This window comes from Varanus komodoensis, unplaced genomic scaffold (assembly GCF_004798865.1).
Source record: "Varanus komodoensis strain SLA01 unplaced genomic scaffold, ASM479886v1 scaffold1, whole genome shotgun sequence".
NCBI classification, from domain to species: Eukaryota; Metazoa; Chordata; class Lepidosauria; order Squamata; family Varanidae; genus Varanus; species Varanus komodoensis.
This window is the reverse complement of record NW_025335268.1, coordinates 106,242,358-106,263,140: the sequence shown is the minus strand read 5'-3', so window position 1 is coordinate 106,263,140 and position 20,783 is coordinate 106,242,358. Positions and strand designations below refer to the sequence as shown.

Below are 20,783 nucleotides of genomic sequence, written 5' to 3'. Positions count from 1 at the left end.
TCTTGCATTCCAGAAGGGCCCTGAGCCATCTTGGGCCCCTCGGCCATCCGCATGGCAGAGAAATGCAAGTATGATGCCATGCAACCAGGAGTACAATATAAACATAGATCTTGTGCATGCTGTGTTTTACCTTTTTGTACAGGATAAGTTTCCCTACAGTTCTGGAGCAAACAGGACCTTCCAGCAAAATTCTTACCTCATATAGGGAGTAGCAGAAGTACTAACACAGATCTGCCTATGTATCAATCTATCAGTTGTCCAAATCTGGACTTTTTGTGACTTTATGTGCTATACCCCAGTTCAAAATGCATCAGGTGATGAGAAGAATGAACTTTATTTATGGCATAAGCTACATGCTCAGCATGGGTGGCTAATTTCCCATTATCATCAATTTTCAGACAATCTGGCCAGTTAAAGACTCTGCAGAGTCCTCCTTCAGAGGCTAAGACATAATTGAGTCCCAAGTGATTTTGAAGGATGGCCTTCCTACTTTGAGAGATCTCATTAGCTACATGTTTCACAGCCTCTGTGGTATCACTGGCAAGAATCTCAACCACTGCTGGCAGTCTAATGACTCCATTAATTAGGGAATGTAAAGCCCTAAGGCCAGTTCATGACCAGGTAACCAGGCTGTTGGTATGGACAATCTTTTGTGCTGTTCAAATTCAATAAAAATGTGAGCCATCATCTTAGAAATAAATATTGAGCAGATTTTATGCAATCTGCTGATTTCTATATCCCTTTCCCTGCTTTCTGTTCAAAGGCATGCAATTCAAACAATTTCCAGAAAAATAGCAAACTGAATTAAAGACCACTAAATTGTATAAAAATAGATAAGCCGATATCATTACATTGCAGTCGCAGCCAACCCCTTTTTCCTCTTGTGAGGAACCTAAGGCAGCTCACTTAGCCCCACTTTATCTTCACAACAACACTGTGAGGTAGGATAGGCTGCGAATTACCCAGTAAGCTTCATGGCCAAGCAGAGACAAGGAAATGGATCTTCCAGCTCACTGGTCCAACACTCTAACCACCATATCACATGTATTCTCACAGTGTAGCAATTCTGCAGCCAATCACCGTTTGCAGCTCAAATCAGCTAGGCAAACATTAGGAAATAAACAAAATTTAACAAATGTAATTAAGCCTCCACAATTAAAGGCTAAAAGCCTAAGCAAATTTTGCCTGGCATCTCATGAATACCCAAAGGAGAAAATTCCAGAGTCAGGGCACAACCATTAAAAGTTTCCTCTATCTGGAATGATGTGTCACCACCAGAGGTCAGAACATTCAAAGGAGGATCTTTACCAGCCACCTCAAATGCTGCCCAAGTTCCCATGGGAGACTGCATTCTTCACATACTCTGTTTGGGACTTTGATAGTCAAAACAGAGAACACTGATTTCCCTTGCTTTGCTGTCAATGAAGCTGCTGACCATGCTTGATCTTTCAGGGGATTTCTTCTGGGATGTGCCCATTGGTTCCCCCTGCCCTTTATTTTTGCAAACCTTGTGGTTCTTCTGATCATACTGATTCTTCCTCCTTGTTCTCAGCAGCCACATTTTACCTACATAACCATCATAACTCAGAAGGAAGTCTTCCCTCACGCACACACTTTCTTAGTTTCTTGGTGGGATGCTACTCTAGGAGCTCTGCTAGTTGGCTAGCAAGAAGGGAGGGCTAAGACTCCTTCATCCAGGAACAGGGACTACATTGTGTATAGAATCCACATTTTTTCCTCAGAACTTCTTTTGTTGTAGCATGATCATATTAGGGCAGCAATTTACCAGTTGCACTGGCTGCCAGTCCATGTCCAATCCTGATTCAAAATGCAGGTATTAGGCATTCAGAGTCCTTGGGGCCAGGTTAGCTGATGGAGCATCTCCTCCCATACCTAGCTGCCCCTACCCTACAATCTGCGTCAGCAGTCCTTCTGCAGGAGCCCCTGCCATCAGAGGTCAGGTAGGGGGCTACTAAGAACAAAGACTTTTCTGTTGTGGCACCCACTATGGGGTGAACTTCCCAGAATGCTCTCCTGCACCTCCAACATAATCTTTCTGAGAGCAGGTGAAGGTCTTCTCATTTTCCCAGGAATTTTAGTTTTATTCTGTTTGAAATCCTTCAATGTGTTTGAAACTGTGGTATTGTTGCTAGGACCTACTCCAGTTTTTATTTCTAACAAAAAATAATAATAATACAGGGGGTCTCCTACTCCCCAAGACTCACCACTTATTCAATACTCCCTTCCTCAGCTCCAGCTGTAGGCCAGTATAGAAATAATTAAATATTTTTCTATTCCATACTATAGTTTTAACCATTTAAAATTTTAGATACTGTTCCTTATGCTGTATTTCATGTTTTTAAATAGTTTTAAATTGTTGTGAACTGCCCACAGAGCTTTGGCTTTTGGGCAGCATACAAATCTAATGGATGGATGGATGAATATTGGTCCTTAGACCACTCAGTCACCTGTTTTTACCTCGCACTTCAGTGTGTGTCCATTGCTGGTCCATGGTGCTGGCTCTGCATCCAAGTCTCTGTGGCATAATTAAAAGCAGAACACTCTGAACAGCACCTGTCACCACCGTGTGTACTTTGCTTGCTTGTTCTTAATCACTACGCACTCTTCTCTGTTCTTATTATAACTGCATAGGAGGGCACTTGGAGCCTGTCTCAATGCAATGGCAGCGAACCGTGGAGTCTCCCCACCCCCAGACCTCTGTCCCTCTCATCCCTGCTTGCAGATGGGACGCCACACGTCTGTCACTGCAGGCTCTGTGCCGTCTGCAGTGGGTAAGTATCCTGGGCAGCGTTTTCTAGGATGGCAGGAGAAGGCCCTTAACACCAGCTGATTCATTTGTGGCTTGAGGCTTTGATGTCTTCATTAGATCAAGCGCAGACCTGGGCTTATATTCAAAGTATCTGTGCTTAAAGCAAAGAAACGAATAATCACCCTTCAAACCAACACACCCATAGACCAAACCCTTTATGGAATAATCTTTGGAACGAGTCTTTTTAAAATAAGGCATTCTGGTTTGGGCAATCCCAAGACTGCTCCTTGGAGGTCTCGTTGTAAAAGCTTCTTTGTCAATTGCATCCTCGCCTCCCTCCCGCGCTAGTGCGTAGAAAGGGGTGGGGGTAGGAGGCCGGCGGCTCACTTCAAAGGGGAGGGGCGCTGCAGAAATTTGAGCATCCAGAGCCTTGCAGCAGGGAAGAAAGGCTTGTGGACACCGGGGTCATCGCTAAGCCTTCCCCTGGCTGCCTGCACAGCCCAGTCGCGGGTGGGGAAGGCGGAGGGAAGGAGGCGAGCCTTGGCCGGGTTTCTGCTCCGCAGACCGGAGGGCGAAGCGACTGCAGCAGAAGCTCCGCACGCCAAATGGCCCAGGCTGCCGCCTGAGAAGCGCCCTCGTCGGTCCCTCCCCGGCCGATCCCGCCTGGCGCAGCGACGGGCAGAGCCGAAGGTGCAGTGAACGCCCCCAGGCATGGCGGGGACCGAAGGCGTCGCGGCAGGTAACTGTGCTTGAAAGAGCCGGGGAGGGCGCGGAGGTGGCTGCCTTGGTTGGCGGGGACCTTGCGTGCAAGAACACCGCAGCCCGCCCTTAAAGACTCATAGGCGATACAGAACAGGAGCCCCGGCAGGCGGCGAGCTGCGGGTCTCCGGCTCGCCTCTGTGACGGGGGAGGGAAGCGAGAGTGGGCAGGACCCTGTCTGGCGGGCAGCGCTCGTCCGCGGCCGCCTCCGGCGAGAAGCAGCCAGTCGCTGCTGTGCCGCAGTTTTCGTGAGAAAGGGGAGGGGGGAAAGGAAGCTCCACACAGTGTATACTGCAGCAAGGGAAGTCCAGTTGCTGCACCTCCCACCCAGGAGAGCATGTGCGCTGTAGGCGCTCCTGCACCGTGGACCCTAATAGGCACGACTGCGCTGCGCCCTGGACGCGGACGGGAACAGGGCAAGCAGCATTGTGCACGGGAAGACGGCGCCACGTGACGCACAGGCGACCTGCACGGAGCCGCGCCGCGTCCGCGCTCGGGCAGGCACGTGCACGTGGAGCGCTGTCTGTAGGGCGATAGGAGTCCGCCATTGGTCCGTGTGCGGGGGTGCTTTTTTAAGGTTCCTAAGCATCTGCAAGACAGGGCCCTCCCTGTGCGTGAACTGATCCCTGCGAGGGTCTAGTTATGGACACAGCGAGCCACTGCAGAGGCCGAGTACGCACCCACTCACCAGCAGGCGTGGCGCGTTTTCACCAGCAGTTTTTTTATTTCCACGCGAGACTGTTGCAGGGCTCCGGAAAGCGGCTTTCCTTGCTTTGCGAAACGTGTCCTGTCCACGATCAGCGCGGCAGGCTCTGCGTCTGTGCAGCGCTTCCTGGGCTGCCGGCACCGTAGGGCTTGAGGGATGGCCTTCCTGCCACTCCTTTACTTTGCGGGCTTGCTTTGCGCCCCAAAGCCGCTGGAGGAGCTCCGCAAGTTCGGCCCTGCCAAGCTGTCCCGCGATCATGCTTTCGGGAGAGGAGGGGCCGCTGGCTGCGCTAGAGCGCCGGGTGGGGAGCCGGCGGGCGATAGGATCCAGGTGGAAAAACAATGCGGAGGACGGAGGCGCCCCTTCCCCGCGGCGCGTCTCCGGCGGGGCGGGGGACCTCCGCGGCGCGGCAAGTGCGCTGCGGCTGGGCGGGGCGCTGGGCCGGACGGTGCCTCGGCTGGCAATGCAGCTTTTTCCCAGGATCGGTGACAGAGAAGCGGCCAGGAAAGGGGAAAGGGCTCCGCATTCTCAGGAAGCCAAATGAGGTAGCCAGGAGCAGGAACTGCTCCAGAGATCATGAGAGAGTAGCAGCAGCTGGCGCTGAAAGGGTTGGGAAGCTGCTTCAGATCTGGGGGAAAAGTCTCCTACACTCCCCTTGAAATCAGACTTGGAGCAGCGCAGGGGCTTTTCTGTACAGTTCTGTAAATATGGGGAGAGGGGCAGAATCCAGAATTGCTGACAGCCTCAAACTTAATTGCACAGTGGCCAGTTATTTCTATCTAACTGCAACTTGGCCTGTGTTTAATTAAAATTGTGCCTGTCATGACCACGCCAACTAGATGCCTTTCCATCTCTGGAGTTATACTGAGGGGGCGCCCACAGCAGGTCTCCTCCGTGTCTCCTCCGTTTTCATAGCGTTTAAGAAGTGTGCTTCAGTTCCATTTTTCAAGGCTGATGCAAAAGGCCAGGTATCTTTCTGTCTTAGCAGAAATGTTGCTGCACCCACCTTGAAGTTTACTGATTATGGGGAGGGCTCATGCTCCCTTCTCAAGGATTATTTCCTTTGCACCCCTTTCTTGTACTCCATTAACTAGTAGATCAAAGACAAGAGATAGGAGTAGGGGCCCTGGGGAATCATGGGGTACAACCCCAACCCGATCCTTATGTGCAAAGTTTCTGGTGTGTGTGGGGGTCCCCCCTTTGTGCCCCCTCGAAGATTTCCAGGGTAGCATCCAGTCACTTCTTGATTCCTGGTGCGCCAGACAGCAGCCTACTGGGTGTGGTTGGCCCATGCTGGGGTACGATGCGCATTCATACTTGGGCATAGAGAAAATGCAGCCTCATAAGAACTGTGGAGGAGTGACAGCCAGAGAAATTTGCTGCATGGTTGTGAGCCATACAACCTCATCGCTTTGAATCCCACCCTCTGCACAGTTATATATGTGGATAATGGGAATTGTCATTCCAACACATCTGGAGGGCCCAGGATGTGGAATGCTTATATAGAGAGAAAGATTTAAGCGTCTAAGTGCCTCTTAATATGTATGCAGTCTGCAGATGGATGGTGTATAATCAAGTTGTTTAAATGCAGGTCACCTGTACCAAGAAAAAAAGTGACAGAAATTGTGAAAGTAAGGTGAGGAACATACTCTTTAAGATAGCTGCATTTTATATGCTGATACTGAGGGGACATTGCAAGCAAATGTCTCTTTTTTCAAATGGCCAGAGATCTTTTAACTCTGTTTTCCTAATAACGGTTGGTAATGGTGAGTGGGTTGTAAATATCAGAAAAATTAGAGGGATGGGCTGAAGACATGGGTGCAGTGGAAGTGCTGATATACTCACCAGTCATATGATGGATGTTGCATATTTTTTCATATGATGCTTGATTCTAGTATCAACTGATGCTAAAAGAGTAGGAGGGCTTCCATGGTACTCAGGAATGTGCTTCAGTAGAATACATTTGTCATCTAAGAAATGCTGATCTCTGGTTTATGCTCTTTGACACTGAATTACAGAGTTGCTGGGTTTTGTTAATGTGGAAAATGGTGTTGCATTCTGACATCATTATATGGCAGTTCTAATGGTGATGAAATCTGTTGCAGTGTGCTGTGCTTCAGGGACAGACGTGCCTAAATGAACGTGAAAGCAATGAAATGTTGTGGCAGGCATCAGCTATTTTATGGCTCCAGATTGTACAGCATTGCAGTCTTTCCAGCACAAGCCAAGCCAAGCTGATTCACTAAAGCTTTAGATACCCGTCTCCCACAAAAAAACTGCAACTCATTTGGTTTGAAATGTGTCCATTTAGCAGATGGGCCTACTTGCACAGAGCATTCTGTGACAATCTGTTGGTTAAATTGTAGTGTGTACGGCTTTGGAAGCCCAAGGTATTTATGGGGAAGTCCAAGGTATCTATCATCCCCAAGCTCCGTTTCTCCTAGCTAGGTTAGTTGAAAGCCTCCCCAAGACCTGGTGAACTTTAGCAGGAGCATTGCGATGGGGGCATCGTTACCCTTGTCCCCATCCCAGTGGTTTGGATGAAGATTGCTGGAAGAAGAGTGCGGTTGAAGCCTTTCCCTCCTGCCAGTCATCTGGAGCGGGATGTCTATGGGGAGCGGGATGCAGCCCCCAACCGCTCACCTAAGGTCACACACAGACCACTCCTGTCCTCTGCATGTCCTCTCCAGAATTACCCTAAGGTGAGGTGCCAGCTCTGACACTATATAATACACCAGCTTTACATAGTGATCTTTAAAGGAGTGAGATTCAGTAATGTCTGGGGTAACAGTATCTAATTCAACAAATAAAAAGAAGCAATCCAGGGCTTGCCAAACATCATTGTTTAAGCTGTTGGAACCCAGCTGGGGTAGGGAAGGACTGACTCTTGGTGGAGCAAAGCAATATACTCTTTTAAGAAATGGTGGTACTGCTGATACAGAACACACTATTAGTACCATGGGCATTACCCCAAATGTGAAAGACTAAGGATGGTGGGAGTGGTCATCTAAAACATCTGGAAAGTTCTAGGTTGCAGAAGTCAGGACTAGAAAGTAACTTAAGGTAGACTAGCCTACGATGGTAACAGAAGAACAGGATTCCTATGCTAAGGAACAGTGTTTGTGCTAATTCAGAATCCCTGTTTGGATCTTCTGGTTTTATAGATTGGAGTGGGCAACTTGCAGCCCTGCAGACGTTATTACCTACTGCTCCCATCCTTTCTTACCATTGGCTATGCTAATAGCTAGGGTTGATGGGAGTTGTAGGCCAAAAGGTCTCTCAACTTGGATAGCACAAGTTGCTCCCTCCTTCTCTATAGAAACATAAGAATGTAAGAAAAGCCCATGCTGGATCAGATGAAAGGTGCATCTAGTTTAGCATTTCATACACATGGTGGCACACCAGCTGCCCACAAGATCCTGCAGGCAGGATGGGTGCAAGACCTCCTCCTGCCCAAGCTCTTCAGCAGCTCGTGTATGCATACATGCCTCCTCTGATAAAGGAGGGAGCACATCGCTATTAAGGTGGCTAGTAGTAGCCACTGATAGCCTCCTTTCTTATGAATCTGCCCAATCCTTGTAAAAGTCACATTCCATAGTTTATGTACACACCATGTGAAGAAGCACTTCCTTTTATCCAATCTAAACCTCCCACCAGTCAGCTTCATGGGATGACACTGGTTCAAGTGTTATGGGAGAGGGAGAAAAGTCTCTCCATCTCTGCTTTCTTCACACATTGCACAATTGTAAACATCTCCATCATGTCTTCTCTTATCTGCCTGTTTTCCTAAGCTGAAGAGTCCCAGCTTAGGAACTCTCAGGAGTTAATTGTAGCCACTCCACCTAGGGAAGCTGCTCCAGCTCCCCGATCATTTTTGTTGCCCTCTCTGTACTTTTTCGAACTAAATAATGTCCTTTTTCAGGTAAAGCCACCAGAACCAACCACAATCTGCCAAGTGCAGTTTTACCAAAGATAGACATTGACAACTAGCATGACCAGTGGTCAAGAGTGCTGAGAGTTGTAGTCCAAAACATTTTTAACACATTAGATTGGATAAGGCTTCTACTGAAAGCCGCTTGTTATTTATGTTTCATTAAATGCTTTTACAAATAAGGGTTCTTCAGGAGCAAACACCTTTCCATTTTATATGCAGTAGAGCGATACTGTGTTACTATAGCTTTCTTCCCTATGTCTCCTGCTTTCTGTATAAACCAGTCCAGATTAATTCATGCGTGCAGCCCACATAATTGAATGTGCCTTACTTTCAGGTGCATCCTAGATAATTATCCAGTGAAGGGGAGAAGGAAGCACGTGGTCACTACCTCTTAGCAGCAGACAAGTTCAAGAAAGCCTGTGCTCTTGCTGGGTTGCAGTGAGGGTACGGGCAGCTGTAAGAAGCACTGTGCCAGCCTGTGGCTCTTGAAGCTGGATAGCTGGACATTATGTGCCTGTGCTGAGTCCTTCTAGCCATGGACTTGTTAGTCATGCACTTCCTCGACTGACTCCATGTCATACTTGCTGAAAAGGGTATGGAGACCCTCTCCTGTGGTTGGCACTCAATGATCACATACATCCTCCTCCTCTTTAAATGCCATGGTCCTCTTATCTCACTTCAAAAACCTGAGCTTTTAGTGGAGCAAGACTGATAATTTCATTCCAAGCAATTGATATTCTTTGGCTGAACGCAGATATTTTTGCTGTGGATATAATTTCTTCTTTTTCCTGTCATTAATACTCTTGCTGTATTTCAATCACAAATGGCAATAGATTCTTGTTCACTGTTTGTTCCAAAGCAACATGTCTTGCCATCATTTTGCTTAAGGCTCCGTGGGAGGTGAGAAGAGTAAACAACAGATACTGCAAGTAATGGGAAAGTTATTCAGAGATCAGCTGTTGCAACATATGCTGAACAGCATGGATTAGTTTTACACTAGGTTTACGAAGTCAACAAACCTGATGTTCTGTGTTGCAAGCCACAGATGTGGCCACGGTAAGAGAGGAACTGCATGTGTACTGTGCATGTAGTACAGGTGGGGAAGCAGTGGCCCTCTCGGTGTTCTCTGGCTGCAGCTTCCTTCATCTCTAGCTATGCTGGCTGAGGCTGATGGACATTGGAGTCCAACATCTGTATCCTTGACATTTTCATCAGAGGGAACATTTCTGAAGTTGCCAATCCATAGGGCTATTCAGGCTGCCTTTTAAGTCCTCACTGTGGTGATTTGCATAAGAATGTTTAAGCATGATAGCAAGTGCTTCTTTTTTTACATTGAACGTGGTTGGCATTCTAATAAATTCTAGGATCCCAGAAGAACCATGCATGATATGCTGAGAATCACTCATCTGTTTTGAACAGAATTCAACTTTCTTCCACTAAGGTGGTTTGGCCCTTCTGTTCAGCTGTCACTACCAATTAGTTGCATGTCATAGTGAGACATAGATGTATTTAAATGACATGTATGTATTTCCTTACATACTTGCTAGGGATAATTACCTGAAAAACTTTAATTTCAGCTTTGAAACTTGCAAGACTGCATAATTCTGAGTTTGCAATAAATTTCATCCATTTATTATTACTTTTGAAATGGATTTTTTTTCTATAGAAAGATTAAGCATTGGAAAACGCCCAGCCCATATTACTTGTTTACATATTACTAGGCAGCATTGTAGAAATTTGCAATGTGATTTTATGTGTGCTTACTCAGAAAGCAGCTTCTCTGTGCTCACTGAGGCTTACTCACCATGAGAAATACATCAGATTGTAGCTTTAAGCTCAACATTAGTTTTCTTGGTGGCACCTTAATGGGATTCTGTTTTAAAGTGTGAGTGTTTGCTTACATCAGAAGGTACAGTGGAGAATCTGGTTATAGACTTACTTTCCCTAACAGTACCTTGAAAGCTTTTCCCCTTATTATGAAGTAATTGCAAGCAAAGGGCTGCATGATGCAGCAGTTTTGATGATACAAGCATCGCTATCATGTTTATGAGAAAATTGGGATTTGAAAGGTCTGCGACTAAATCCAGGTAGACTAGTTGCTTAAAAAGAATAGTCTCCTGAATAAAAGGGTACCTTCTGTGTTGGCAATTGCAGAGGATGGAAAGAATTGCAGCCTCACATCAGCCAACCTGCATTGGGAGTGGTTTCTGTAGGAAGCCAAAAAGCAAACTGGCTCAGGGCTGTAGGAAGCTGTCAGATACTGAGTCATCCTGTTGATATAACTTGCCAGTACTGTTGATGTTGGCCCACAGTGACTCCACAGAGACTGAGGCAGAGGCTTTTCCAGCCGTATCTGAAGATGCTAGGGATCAGACTTCAGATGTTCTGCACGCAAAGCCCCCATTCAGGCTCCTGAGCCGAGGTTCTTCCCCACAGTTCAGTGCTAACTCCCCAGTATAAGTAATTCCCCTTTGTAAGGGTGGTGATAGCAAGGAACTGTGGCCTTCAGGCCAACATTCATTGTAAGATGGTGGAGTGATGCGAAAGAAGTGAGTGAGCCTTCTTCATGACTGTAAGACAGAGGCTGAAAAGGTCTTCTCTGCTGAGTCCACTGGACTGTGCTCCATAGTCTTCCCATGGGAAGAACGGGAGACCTTGTTTCATTAGGTCACTATTTGGCAGTATAAAGTGAGATAGATGCAGAGAGTGTGTGTGTCCGCAGGTGGTGTCTGGATTAGGACAACAATGGAGAAGGAAAATGATGAAGTCCTGAACCCCTTCCCAAAGGATCCCAATCTAGATTGGGCCACCTGTACCTACTGGAGAGTAAAAACGGGATTCAGGAAAAGCCATAGCTGTTTTGGGACTTGAAGTATGAATCTATGCACATGCATATCCCAGTCTGTTCAGTGCGGCTTTCTGACAATGACTTTGTATTAGATTTTAGCCCAAAGAACCTTCCTAGCCAGAGAGGTGTTCATTTGGATAAACATGCATAAAGTTGGGCTACTACAAAACACTCTTATGGGACAAGCTTTTTGCAAATATTCCTTGCAAACCAAGTCACTAAAGGGTAAAGGAAAAGGTATGTAAAGTTCCGAAAATGGAGATTGCTAAAAATAAGCAGGAAAATGCTGTTATGTTAGGGAGTCAAGATAACTCTTGCTGTGTTTATGGTAGAATCTTATTTTGAAAATTCCAAGTGGACATGAAGAATTCATTTTCATATATTTTTGGACAGACCACCAAGGTCCCAATGGAACTAAAACAGAGGAAAATGGAAAAATCACTACAGCAGAAGCATTTTTTCTTTTAAATGCAACTGTCTCTTATGGCACTGCAAGCTTTAAGCAGTACCCCCCACGGTTTTGATTATAGGATGTGTGCGCTGCTCTGGTGTCCATGGAAACCCAAGAGAAAGGTGCTATATTAGCTAGGTTGAGCTAAAGTGGAATTCATTCTATTCCTTCTCAACAGGCGTTAAAGAAAACAGTTAATAGGTGTATGAAGGACATTTTGTGTTTCTCGGAGCCTTTGCAAATGTGTGAAATGGTCTTAGTGAGAGCAGCAATCAGATAAAAATCCATGAATTAGACTATGAGCAATAACTTGCACCTTTGAAAAATGTGGTATTGAGAGTCAGACAAACCAAAGGATATGTTTGCCATAAGATCGTTTATCCCAGGCGTGGGATGTGTCTTTTTAGAAAAAGCAGCTGCAGCATCCCCATCCCCCAGTCTACATCAGAAGTTTGTCAGGGAGCATTGCCCAATTCCTCTGCCATTCCAAAATCCCTGCCAAAAGGGCTGTTTACTTAAAGATGCCATAAAAACTGATGCCTTTTCTGGGCAAATAGCAGTTTGATGGGTGAAAATGGAGGGGAGATCAGCCCTCTCCCCCATTTGCACTGCAATCCCAACCCATGGCTACTAGCTCTAGAAAGAAGAAGAAGTCATAGTAGCTGCAGTATTCCTGGACAGAAAGTCAGATATCAAACATATCCTGGGCCATACTCTCAATGTTTAACAAGGAATATTTGGTGGGGAGAAATCCTAAAGCCATTGAAATTCTTAAATTATCTACCAAGTTACTACTATGTATTGCGTCTGAACTTAGTCATACTTTGAGCCAAAAGAGGCATTCTTTAAACCTGTGCCTAGCAGCCATGCCTGCTTTAATTTTGTTTTTGTTTTGCTCCACGTCCAGATGGTAATGGGAATCACATTTGCATTGGACCCTAAGAGATATTAAATCAAAATAAAACCAAAGTAGTAACCAAGATAAAAGCCAGCAGCACTGCTTGGATCTCAAAAGACACTAACAGTTTTTAAAACTAAAGACAAAACACCTGGGAAAATTTTTAAAAAACCTCCCTCCTAGTACTGAAAATACAATGTAGGTAATAGGTAAGACTGTCTACAGAGGTCATTCTACAACTAGAATGCTACCTGTGAGAAGGCCCTCACATTCATAGTCACCCATTTGGGGGATGCATCCAGAGATGTGTGCTGGATTTTCTTGGGATGCAGGTAGAGGTCTATGAAAGGAAATCTTTCAGGTAACCTGGTAGGGCTTTATAGGTTGCTACAAGCAATTTGAATTGAACCTGGAAATGGACTGGACACTAATGCAGTTCGTCAAGCACTATGAACATATTGGCCAGTTCCCGTTAACAATCTTGTTGCCCTAATTTGGACCAGCTGAACTTTCTGGACCATTCTCAGAGGCAACCCAAACAAGAAGTTACTGTAGTTAGATCATGTTTGGCCAGATAGTAACATGGTTCATATATATATATAGGCCTAAACTAATAAAAGATGCTCTGTGCCTCCAAAGTCACCTGTCCTTCCAGTGATACTGCTGAATCTGTGAACACCACAAACAGCAAACCTGATCCTTCTGGGGGAATGCAGTCCCTACCACAACACAGCACTTGTTCAAAACACCTGTTGCCTCACCTGGATTTGATAATAAGGAGAGAATGAATTGTACAATGGTGATGCCTCAGTCTATATCTCCGGAAAAAACTTCCCCATCTTTTTCATGGTATTTACCAGGGCTCTACTCAGAGGGGGAGGATGCTTGAGCTAGCTCATTAATCTTCATCTGTATCTACATTATAGTAGTCTAAAAAAATGTAACTGCTAGATACATCTTTAACGTCTTGTTTCTTTCCTACAGTGAATCAGTGGGACTTTTATGGGACTAATTAATGAATTAGTAGGACTATTATGGTGATGATGATGATGGACTTAAATCTCATAGATTTCAACTGGACTTCTCTAAGAATGATTAAGTCTGGAACCAAACCATTGATCACACATTCAAAACTAATCTTGTTTATTGGTGTTTACAGAAAAATCGATCTGAAAACTTGTCTTTGCCAGTAATAGAAAATTTTGCTTTGCTCTACCTGTTAGACATTTTGCTAGTTTTTGTTTTACTGTTAAACCATCCTGAGACTTTGGTAAGGGACAGTCTAAAAAGTTTTAAATAAATAAATAAATAGTTTGTATGCAAAGATACCACAAACAGTGCATATATCTTACTGAACTGTTTAAAAGTCCTGGATATTTTGCAAAGAGATAATCCATTTGTGTGTGTGTCTATATTGCGAAAATGCCTGAACATCACTAAAATACGGGGGGGGGGGGGTCCTTCTGTCCATCCTTCCTTCCTACTTTTCATCATTCAAATCAAAGAAGCAAAAGTTAGGAGCAAAGCCATCTCTTTATTATTAATGAGCTGTATTAAAACCGTGAAAACTGTGAGATTTTACAAGATTCCGGAGGTAGTCATTTAGTTTCAAGGTTTCATGGCAGTTTTACTACCTAGGTCAATTGTAGTCCAAAACACCTGGAGGGCAGTGGGTGAGAGAAGCATGGTTTGGGTGGACTGGGGTGTTACTTAAGATACTAGTGTAAATCTCTAGATATTCACCAGCTGCTTGGAACTTTAGTCAGGGTCTGGAAGTTTTAAGTGTTCAGTGCACACGGTTCAACTAGCATCACGCCTCATGAATAGCAACCAAACATTTTAGGGTTCAGAAGTTCCTGTCTTCACCTTCTGCCAGCTACTGCTCAAGCTCAGCTTCACAGCCAGTAGCACAGGGTAATGAGATGCCATTTGCTGTCACTTGCTGTCTTGGAAGTTTTAGGGTGGCGCTTTGGGCTTGTAAAGGCTCTGAGAAGCTGAGTGAGTTCATCTTGTTTCTGAAAGCAACTGAACAGATGTGCCTGGTGTCAGTTGCCTGCATGGGGGGAATCATAGTGTTAGCTTTGGTGCCCCAGTCCCAAAGTGTTGGGAATGTGAAGGGGAGTTGTTTTTGGTGCATGCTTCCAGGTCATGCTGATGTAGACTCAAGGGGGTCGGCTGGGAAACTGGGCTCCAAACATTGAGATGGTAAAAGTGGGGGAGCTTATCTCAAGGCCCCCCTCTATAAGTATTTATTTATTTATTTATTTATTTTGCAATTTATAGCCTGCCTTTTTCCTACAAAGGACTCAAGGCAGCTTACATCATTCTCCTCCTCCATCTATGTGTTCAGGCGTACTCTTGAGAATAGCCAAGATTAACTACCGTCAAGAGGGAGCATGGGCTAGCAGCTCCAGATGAGGCTGGAATGCCCTGACCTCGTGACACAGTGTGGTGAGAGAAGGGCTAGCCGGCTGGAGCAGTGGTTTTGAACCTCCAGGCCATGGTCTGCAAGAGGGTTCCTGCCAGTCCATGGAGGGGCCACATCCCTCTCTCTGTGGACTGGCCTGGGGGCTGACTGTGCTCCACCACCTCTTCCTCAGTTGACATTGTGTTTGTGTGGGCGTGCCAGTGCTGCTGGGGGTGCCGGTCCCCAGCTGTGGAAAGGTTGAAAGCCACTGAACTAGAGGGTCAGCATACAGAGAATAGGCTGGCCAACTTACGAGGGGGCTTCCTGGAGAGATGGGGCCCTGACATACTCAAAAGGAGGGTTCTCGGAAGTAGGTGCTAGACTGGGTTCAGTGAACTGCTCTGTTCATGCTCAGAGACTCATTCTTTATTGATTGTGTGTGCTGGAAACGCATTGGACAATAAAGAACTTTCTGCCAACAACAGTTTGTTTTTTTGGAAGTGCAAAGAGGAAAACCAAATACATGGCACGATGAATGTGGGCACTCTGAAACCCACATGCACGGGGGCCCACTGTGTGCTTCCCATTTTTCCACTTGTGTGCTGAAAGTGATATGCCACAATCATAGGGATACTGTGATAAAGTCTTAGTACAGAAGTGTTTCCATCTCAGTCTTGCACTGAATGAAAAGGGGGTGGGGTGGGGGGTGGGAAGAGACTTTACATCTCCTAGGAAGGACATGAATGGGGTGGGGACATCTTGCAAAAAGAAGGAAAAAGAGAGAGAATGCATTCCTTACCCCACATTTTCTGCAGTACTAGTCAAGACAACAAGCTGGGAGTATCAATTCTTGCCTTGTACTAATTAGGGGATGGAGGCATTCCCAGTCGCGAGGCACACTGTGAATGCTGCTAATTTTTGGCATACACAAGCTTTCCCCAACTTGATTTACTTAAATGTTTTGGACTACAGTTTCTATCATGTCTGCCCTTTGATTATGTTTGCTGGGGCTGATGGAAGTTGAAGTCTAACATCTGGACAGCACTGGGGTGGGGGGAAGGCTGACATCATATATCTGGCCTTTAATATCGGCCCAAAGGAATATGCTGCAGTACATTTTTTATTTCTAAATGTTTAATTGTAAGAATGAAATAATTAGAATAACTGACAAGTAATCTTATTTCTAAAGCTGTTTTGGCACATTGGGCAAACTTGGTATCATGAAACATGTCCTTGGTATTATGTCCTTTTCCAGTGGTTTTCCCCTGGGAAGAATATTCACAAGTAAAAGACTCCCTTTTTATTTCAGATGCAGTTTCAACTGCTGTCTATGCATCTCCAGCAAGAAGCCTGGGAGATCCAGGAATAACACCACTCTCTCCATCCCATATTGCAGTAAGAATATATTTCTGGTATTATTTTATCTCTGGCAATGTTGTTATTCTATGTATCATCCATGGATGATAATCCCTATTTGTCAATCTTTAAGCACTTGACTTTAGGTGTACATTTATATGCATATTCAGAGAGAAGTGAAGTCCTTTGACTCTCAGCATGCCCTGACCAACCATATTGGCTGGGAGTTGTAGTACTTTTTGTGTCTTAACATGCACAGGATACTGCCCTTAGCATAGTGTTCTCTCAAGGCAGCTTACAAAATGTATGACAATTTTAAAAATATGTGTCAGTTCTGAAAGGATGATTACAGAAATAACTACACTGAAGATCCTTGAAGAGGGTATTTAGTCTTCCTCAAGAATAACTAATAATAGTGCAGACCCAAATTAGCATCCTTAGTAGAATCATCTTGGTGAAAAGTCATCCAAAATAGATCAGACTTCAATCAGCCGTAAGCTAGAATTGACAGGGCCACCTGTATGTCCTTGGATAAGCATTACATAGTGGTCTTTCCTGCAAAATCTCTCCTTTTATTGCCTACCAACCAATCTGATCTTAATTAGCAGGGGTTCTGTTTATTTTATAGACTCTGCTAGATTATCTTGCATAGATATTTATTTCCTGGTGTCCAGCAGAGCCTTTTGAACACTGCTGAGACCGCAGTATATTGCATGCCCTTCATTGCTTTTCCTCTCTAACTATAGAGAAAAAATGAAGGAGATTGGTTGGCTTTGGCGAGGACCCCGATAGTTCCCTACTTGTTGATGTGATGAGACCCTGAGGGAAGCCAGCTGTATGGTCATATAGCAATTACACAGTCATTTGCCAGTAGATTCCTATGCTAAATGGTCCCAAAGCAGGGAAGAGAATGTTTCAGAGAAGAACTTCTGAAGGAGATCTGGTTTGATATTGTCCTGGAGCTGAGAATAAACAAAAATGTCAGCAGCACTGACCTTCAGTCTGAAAAGGCCTGGAAGGCAATAACAGACCAATGTGGCAATGTGCTAGACTGAGTGATTCCCCTGCATGACAAGGTAGAGAATGTTCTGAGCCTGCAACGTTTGCAAAGTCAGGCTTAATCTGCCACAAAGAGACCCATTTTGACATTTTGTGTAGTTTACTTAATAAGTTTCTATGGTGATGGCAAGGAAAAGTTTGCTCATATTCTTTTTTCCATGCTGGTGCACAAAGCAACCATTCTCAAATGCCTATTAGCTTTCTGCCTGTCTGTCATTCATCTGTCCATCCATCTGTCCACCTGTCCGTCCATCTATCAATCCATCTTTCCTTCTGACTGACCGACTGTGTCTGCCTGCCTGCCTGCCTTTCTGTCATTCTTTCTTGTCTGTATCATGTCTGTAACTGTTACCAGTACATAATAATATATTAGTAATGCATTATAAGGGTACACATGTGATTATCTTTTTAGTTTCCAAAATTCCATTGCTACCATATGATATAAATGCTTTTGTTTTCCAGTTGACCTTTGTTCTTTACCATAGCTGGTCTGAAGAAAACTAACAAACAAACCAGCAATTCAAAAAAATGTAAACAAAGAGATAGTACATGTATTTAAAAGTACAATTATGGATCAGAAATATTTGATTAAATATAACATGTTCTATAGGCTTAATAATCTATAATAAAAGACTAGAGTTCTGCTCTCTGGTGAATGTTTAGCTAATTATGCTATAAAACACCACCCTAGAAAATTTAGTTATTTCTGGAAAGGTTCCTGTAAATAGGGATGTATGCAACTCTCTCTTCTTCGGCCTCCTCTCTGCTCCAGCTATTACTGCTGCCTCGGGTTCACTGTCTTCGGCTGACACTCTGGTCACAGTTCCTTCTGAAGCTGCCTTAGGAGATTCCCTGTCTTGCCCTGCAAACCTTTCCACACATCTGCCATGAACTATCTCAGCCTTTGGTTGCAGACTTCTTCCTCAGACATAACTACTCTTCAAGTTTCTTCTGGTTTCTCTTCAGCCACTCCTTGAGTCCCTTTTAGCTTCTCCTGTTGTTTTCTGGCTTCTTCTCTGAGCTCTGGCAAACTCTCCCTGCCCTTTTCTGTTGTAACCAACCAAAATAAATTGATGTTCTTGGCTAATATGGACACATTACTGCTCTCCACACACTCCAGAATCTGATTCCCCCCCCCCCAAATATGGTCCTTCTCACCAAATATGCCTTTAGGCCCTTAGGAGAAAGTAAAGAGACCTTCCCCTGTGCCCAAGCAACTTCTATCTGGAGTGAGAAAAGATCTATCTGGTATTTTGCTGCAATTTAAAAGTACTTTTCATCAGAAGCATTATTCAAAAGTGTGCTGATTTCAAAGCTGAGTGCTACTGACAAACTAGACTTACTTTTTCATAATTCCACAGAGCTACAATTCATGCTAATTCTGAAACAATGACTATATATTCTGTAATGGAAAGGTGAGTGGCCTTTAGGTTTATGGGACTGGTTTTCTCTCTACCAATTAGAGCCAGATACAACATTGTAACTCAGAAAATTGGACACAGGATTTGAAAACAAGGCGTTTCTAAACATGTGCTTAATCCCAAAATTTGTTCTATCACTGGAGGCTGCACATGAATCCTTTCACACAAAAATATGCTCCTTTTTCCTGCCTTTCCTCTTTCTTGATCTCAGCAGCCTGATTTAGGAAGGAGAAGAGGCTTTTTTGTTATCATGATCATTAAATCATTAAATTTGTTGTCATGATCATTCTAGATCATTGGGAGTTAGAAACCCTTACTGATCTACCCCAAATCAATTTGATAGTTACCAGAAGATCTTGATCTAACTTCTGCTTCCCACCTTCCACTGAAATACAACCTATTTGATGTGTGAACAGCATATATTTCAAGAACAATCCATTTTTCACTTACTCTTTTTCTGAGTGACAAAGCAGTCAAGAGTCTATTTAGTCTATTTAGAGTCAAAGCAGTCTATTTAGATCATAGAAGTTGTAAAGAAGGGGTCTGCTCACATACCACAACAAGTGGTGAGATGTTGTAAATTGGTAACCTGCAATAGCAGGGAGTTGGACCCAATGGCCTTCTTGGCCCCTTCTGACCCAACTGTTCTATGATTCTAAACACCAGTGCATGGTTTCCATGGTGCTTGGATTTTTGCTGAATGTCTCTGACAGATGATCAAGTGGTTTCTATCCTCCTTGTTCCTGCAGTTGGCACATATTCCATCAGTCACCATGCCTAAAATTAGTCCTATGTTGGATGGCTGGAGCAGTTCCTGCAGCAGATGCATCTCTTCTCAGGAGCCTCTGTGGTAGTTGTGTACCAGGACCATGAAAACCACACTGCTGGGGTTGGGCAATCAGAGAAACCATGGTGAAGCATAGAAACTATAGAACAGACCATTGTATCTTATTGTGGTTTCTAAAAACCAAACATCCCATGCTGAAATACCATGACAAGGTTCAGACAACACACTAGATCCCCCTGCACAGAAGCCATCATGGCGCACTGTATCATGCAAACCTGCCCAAGGTGATGTGTGAAGCTCTGATTCCTCTGGGGTAACAATGATTAAGTGTCAGTTTGATGATGTGCAAAATTATCCCTGTTAAAGTGTGAAGCCTTTAAGTGTGAGTGTGGATCTCTGTTGACATTCATAGATTACTAATTTCAATCACTGTGGAGATTAGAAGTGCTGTACTTTGGTGTCAAACAGAACTGGTAATACTTACAGCTCCTCTTTGAAATCACATAAGAACTGTTCTATTTCTGTTCTTTTGACAGCAGGATTCAGATACAAATAACCCAGAGGAGCAATCATTTCTCGTTGTTGTGGCTATAGACTTTGGCACAACTTCCAGTGGCTACGCCTACAGCTTTGCCAAGGAGCCAGAATGTATTCATATAATGAGGTAAAAGTAGCCAGCATTACAGCTTTATGTGCCAGGTGGTTGGAGTGTTTGTGAGTGTATGGTTAGTGATGTTCCAGTCATGTCTAAACAGTAGCTGAAGCAACTCAAGGGAAGTTCAGCAAATTGCTAAGCAGAGGCAGCTGGGGGAGATGTACTATCAAGGACCAAAGCTCCTTATTCATGCGTCATTTCAGCAGTTGTACAGTGGATGCCAAGCAAAGGTGGAGTTCTATTAGGGAGTCTGAAATTAGTAATAATATGTGGAAAATGTGGAAATCTGAAACGTGATTTGAAAATAGCTAGGTAGCTTTAGGCAATGGCTACCTTGCTGTCTCACATCATCATGGCAATTGCCAAAAGAGGGAGCTGTTGGCTTGCTTCCTACTGTGCTTAGGCCCCAATCATGGAGCTGGCCAGAGGGCAGTATTCCGGCTTCCTGTGCAACACGTGTAGGTGACACGAGGGGTCCAGTAGCATCCCATCAAGTTCTAAGCCTAAGGCTCTTCCCAGGCTCTTCAGTGTTTGCCTGAGTGAAGTTCAGGCTGCTTTCTTATGGCTTCTTGCCTGATCAGTGCTTACTTTGCTCCCACACTGCTTGGTTTCATCAGCATAATCATTACTGTGCGATGGATGAGTTGTATTGCAGATGGCGTAACATAGTCTTCTGCAAACCTTCTCTATGCAAAGAGTTAACCAGTGGAGACAGGTTGTTATCCTGACCAT

General features: G+C 44.6%; 1 protein-coding gene across 1 annotated transcript in view; it reads left to right on the top strand.

Moving 5' to 3' along the window:
- Window positions 1–4,491: 4,491 nt before the first annotated feature.
- Window positions 4,492–20,783, top strand: part of HSPA12A (heat shock protein family A (Hsp70) member 12A) — a 59,003-nt gene continuing 42,711 nt past the window's right edge. The window contains exons 1-3 of the mRNA XM_044431499.1: window positions 4,492–4,720; window positions 16,083–16,168; window positions 19,933–20,060. Of these exons, the coding sequence (XP_044287434.1) occupies window positions 4,492–4,720; window positions 16,083–16,168; window positions 19,933–20,060 (443 nt within the window). The remainder of the gene's footprint in view (window positions 4,721–16,082; window positions 16,169–19,932; window positions 20,061–20,783) is intronic.